The sequence below is a fragment of the Sinocyclocheilus rhinocerous genome, unplaced genomic scaffold, assembly GCF_001515625.1.
Source record: "Sinocyclocheilus rhinocerous isolate Xijiao unplaced genomic scaffold, SAMN03320098_v1.1 scaffold1914, whole genome shotgun sequence".
NCBI classification, from domain to species: Eukaryota; Metazoa; Chordata; class Actinopteri; order Cypriniformes; family Cyprinidae; genus Sinocyclocheilus; species Sinocyclocheilus rhinocerous.
In genome coordinates, this window is record NW_015637141.1 from 132,908 (window position 1) to 137,777 (window position 4,870).

Below are 4,870 nucleotides of genomic sequence, written 5' to 3' on the forward strand. Positions count from 1 at the left end.
CGTTTTCATATAACTATAAACTATGATAAAAGTTCATCAGCATGCATTGATTAATCCCCCCCAAAAAAAAAAAAAATATTGCGACCAAATCATGTGGATTTACAAGAGAGTTACATTTACATTCAGCCTGGGTGCAGTTTTTGCCTGGGCCAAAAAAATTGACCGAATTTGCATGCCCTGCTGTAAATTTTGACCGGTTGATGAAAAACAAGCTTATGTGGATTCTACACATTTAAACAATCAAAGACTTAAACTACTTCAGTCTGTGTGCATTGAATTTATTTAATACACAAGTTTCACAATTTGAGTTGAATTACTGAAATAAATGAACTTTTCCACGACATTCTAATTTATTGAGATGCACCTGTACATGTAATCATTTTAGAACAGCTACTGCCGGACAAACATTACACGTTCTCCACTGACAAAATGAAAAATTTGGCATATCATGTCCATATTGGTAGAGCCCATTTTTATGATTTTGCCTGGGGCCCCACAAACCCACAGGTCAGCTCTGCCTAAATCCTACAAACTGATACAGTAGCAGCTCTGGGTGATATTTCTGAGCACTGAACAAACATTCTAGGAAAATATGAAACCGGGTCAGGTCTGACCTGGTCGACTGAAGCGGGGCCATGTTTCTTTGAAAACAGTCATCCAAGTACACCGATGAAACTGCCTCTGTCTTTGTTTTGATCTGAATATGGACACAAACAAACACAAGAAAGCATTCAGAATTGCAATTCTCAGGCTTTATTCACAGAACACAACTCCCATTTGTTTTTCAAGAATCATGTTTGGGACTTACACACTATCAATCATTAAGTGATGAAATTAGATCCATTTGTTTAGACAGTGTGATCAATATCTGGTGTTTGGTTGATATCCACTTGTTAAGTCGTGACGTAAGGAATGGTAACACTTTATAACTTTACTTAATAAATCATTAAACATTATATACAGTTTAACAGATCATTAGTTAATATATATTCAAATAGTTAATTTCATAATTAATTAACAAACATTACATAATGTTCTACTAAATGATAAGTATACTTGTAACTACTAACTTATAACTACTTACTCTAATAACCGTAACCATAACCCAACAGTCTACTAATATTCTGACAGTTTATTGATATGTAGTTACAAATTAATGAGTTATTTGACACTGCAATGTTACTTATAGTCAGTAGAATGTCTAAAGTGGACTATCGAAGTGTAATCTAATATTTTATCGTAAACCTGTAATTGAGTCAATAAAAGCACAGCTGTTCTCTTAACTGTTCTTGTTGCTATGTGTTGCTGTTATGTTTATGTCTTTAGCAAGAATGTAAATTCTCTTAACTAATCACCTTTTACTCAGACTTTGTCACAGCAGCTAAAAGTCCAATTGTGCAAGTAGTAGAAGTCATACACACCACATATAAATGCAAATGTGTCACGTTTACAGACTGGTTATGAATTAATGAATCATATGTCGACATGAATAGTGAGTGTGTAAAATTATGAACATTTTTACAACATTTGTAAATGTAAAAAAAAGTGCATCATTTTAATCAGATTTCTAAGCATTCAAATGCATATTAATAAATTAATCAGTGTATAACAATTTGCAGATTGTTAAAAGTGCATGATCATATATAAATTGAAAGTTTAATAACATTTGTAAACATTTTAATTTACATTAAATAATGTTCTGTTAATCATTATTTAATGTTCAATAATATCATTAGTAAACATTTACAAGCACATTAACTACAATAATTTGTAGTTATTGAATATATATTGACTAATGATCTGTTAAACATTATATAATATTAATGATTTATAAATTAAAGTTATTATACAAATGACTGTCTAATGTGAGTGTATATTAATACTGTTTGCTATATGATTTTGGCATCAGATATAGCATTTGGACCCGGAAACAGTAACACACACAATGTTACACTTAACAAGAGGATAGCAATTATGCAGACATCAGCAGAATGGCGAACGATTTTCTACACTTGGTCAATTCATGTGCTTTCATTAACTTGATAACCATCTCAGAATGAAAAAAACAGGTGTAATTGTCTTCCAAAACACATTCAAGACATACTGCAATCTGATATTTCAAACCACTTCAGGATATGGTTCAAGAAACATCGGAGATGTGACTCGGCCAAGTGCAAATGGATCTGGTTGTTCAAGCCACATACTGTACACAAATTATACAACTCGCCAACTTTTGGATAAAATGTATTTAAGGAAAACTACCAGAAAGTAAAAACCGTAAAACTGAAAATAATACTAAGAAATTACCTCTGGTCTCCCAGAACAGCGCGAGCTCCAAAATACCTCTTCAGCTCTGTCTCTGGATTCAGATTCCTTTATGACCCAGAAGAAAAATAGATCATTTGAGATTACATTTAGATTAGAGAACACATTCACTATTAACTAAGAGTTTTCTCTCAATAAACTCCTGATTTGCTGCTTATTGATAGTAAGGTAGCTGTTGTAGTACTGTAGTTAGGTGTGTGGTAGGCATAAGGGATCTAGAATATGGTCATGCAGAATAAGGCATTAATATGTGCTTTATGTGTACTAATAAACAGACAATTTGCTAGTAATATGCATGCTAATATAAGCAACTAATTAATAGTAAATGGTGTTCCCTAAAGTGTTAGCAATATTTGTCTTTTACATTTACTACATTTGAATGGCACAGAATTATATCACACATGCACCTCACCTGTGTTCCACGTACAGTACAGGTCTGTGTTCAGAGGCGCTGCTGTTTGCGCTCTGGTATGATGGGCCTTTTTTCTTCTCCAGGGTCTCTAACAAAGCATCAATATCATCTCCCACACTCAAATCGTCCTAACAATAACAAACCACATGATAAGTGAATTTTAGACACATGATAAACAGACCTACCATTATAATAAATATGGGCACTTTTGCAACACTGCTGGAATGAATTTAGAGGACCAGGGCTACATTACCCAAAAACACTGTAAGCCTAGATAGATTGTAGAAAAATTGGTGCCAGTGATTCCCAGTTTCTATGATGTAGCGGAGCTTAGAATGGTTGTAAAATTGTCAATTTAAAATGAGTGGTATGGGCCAATGATTCCACATGCTTGGCCAATGTTCAATAAAGTATCTGCTTATACAGTACATTAGTAACTGTTTAAGTCTATTGGAAGGGTCACTGCCATAGAAATAAAAACACAGTAGGCTCAGTAAAACACTTAAAGAAAAAGAAATAAAAACACAGTAAACACATTGGCCACTGGATTGCATGTCAACATCGGTGTCATACTGGACCAGGCAATTAGTGATTACTCTCATAACTGGACTTGAGAAAAGATGCCTGACTTGGTGCAGCTTGGAGCTGTGCTGTACTGTACTGTACAAACCATTGTACAACCTAAACCAGGGCCGTCTTCTTAAAGATTCTAAGAATCCTCTCAGAGAGCTCCTAATATACTATAGAAAAATTTCGAAAAATTTCTTCTTAGCTTAAGAGTGATTCAGGACCAATTTCACATAACGGATGTTTATATATACTCCGCAAGGCAAAATAATAATTGAATTTATAAAAATGACCCCATTCAAAAGTTTACAGACCCTTGAATATTAATACTGTGTGTCATTTCCTGGATGATCCACAACTGTTTTTATGTTTTCTGATAGTTGTTCATGAGTCCCTTATTGATCCGGAGCAGTTCAACTGCCTGCTGTTCTTCTGAAAAGTCCTCCAGCTCCTGCACATTCTTTGGTTTTCCAGCATCTTCTGCATACTTGACCGCTTTCCAGCAGTGACTGTATGATTTTGAGATCAATCTTTCATACATAATTACAAAAGGTGAAAACATTTACTGATGCTCAAGAAGGCAACACGATGCATTAAGAGCCGGGGGTGTAAATTTTTGAACAGGATGATGATGTGTACATTTTTCTTATTCTGATTAAAGATCATATTTTTTCATTTAGTACTGCACTTTAGAAGCTACATAAATACATATATGCTTCCCAAAAGACAAAATAAGGACAATTTACCCTGATCATCCAATTCAAAAAGTTTACCACCCCCCCAGCTCTTAATGCATCGCGTTTCCTTCTTGAGCATCAGTAAATGTTTTCACCTTTTGTAATTGTTATGTATAAGTCCCTCAATTGTCCTCAGTTTAAAAAGATGGATCTCAAAATCATACAGTCACTGTTGGAAAGGGTTCAGATATGCAGAAGATGCTGGAAAACCAAAGAATGTACAGGAGCTGGAGAATTTTTCAGAAGAACAACAGGCAGTTGAACTGTTCAGGACAAACAAGGGACTCATGAACAACTATCACAAATCATAAAAAACAGTCATGGATCATCCAGGAAATGACACACAGTATTAAGATTTTGAACGGGGTCATTTTTACAAATTCAGTTATTATTTTGTCTTGTAGAGTATATATAAACATATGTTATAGGAAATAGCTTATTCAAGACAGTACTAAAAAATAACATGCAATTTTCATGATCCCTCTTATTTTTTTAAAATGATTAACTTTTGCATATTCTGCAAGGGTATGTAAACTTATGTGCACAACTGTATATATATATATATATATATACACACTCACCGGCCACTTTATTAGGTACACCTGTTCAATTGCTTGGTAACACAAATTGCTAATCAGCCAATCACATGGCAGCAACTCAATGCATTTAGGCATCTAGATGTGGTGAAGACGACTGACTCTTGAACGTATCCGTGTGGTGCGGCTGACACAGAACAACATACGCTGTTTGCGTTCAGTGGATACTCTCCAAAATGGCACTAGGGTGACGCAGAGGAGATGACTTGTTGAATAAAGTCATTATTATTTTT

The 4,870-nt window shown here is 34.5% G+C and overlaps 1 protein-coding gene across 1 annotated transcript in view; it reads right to left on the minus strand.

Annotated features, from left to right (window-relative positions):
* LOC107748606 (TCF25 ribosome quality control complex subunit) overlaps positions 1–2,865 on the minus strand; it is a gene marked incomplete at its 5' end in the record, with an annotated part of 100,406 nt that extends 97,541 nt beyond the window's left edge. The window contains 3 exons of the mRNA XM_016563484.1: positions 615–697; positions 2,308–2,373; positions 2,738–2,865. Coding sequence (XP_016418970.1) covers positions 615–697; positions 2,308–2,373; positions 2,738–2,865 — 277 coding nt within the window. The remainder of the gene's footprint in view (positions 1–614; positions 698–2,307; positions 2,374–2,737) is intronic.
* Between the last annotated feature and the right edge of the window lie 2,005 nt (positions 2,866–4,870).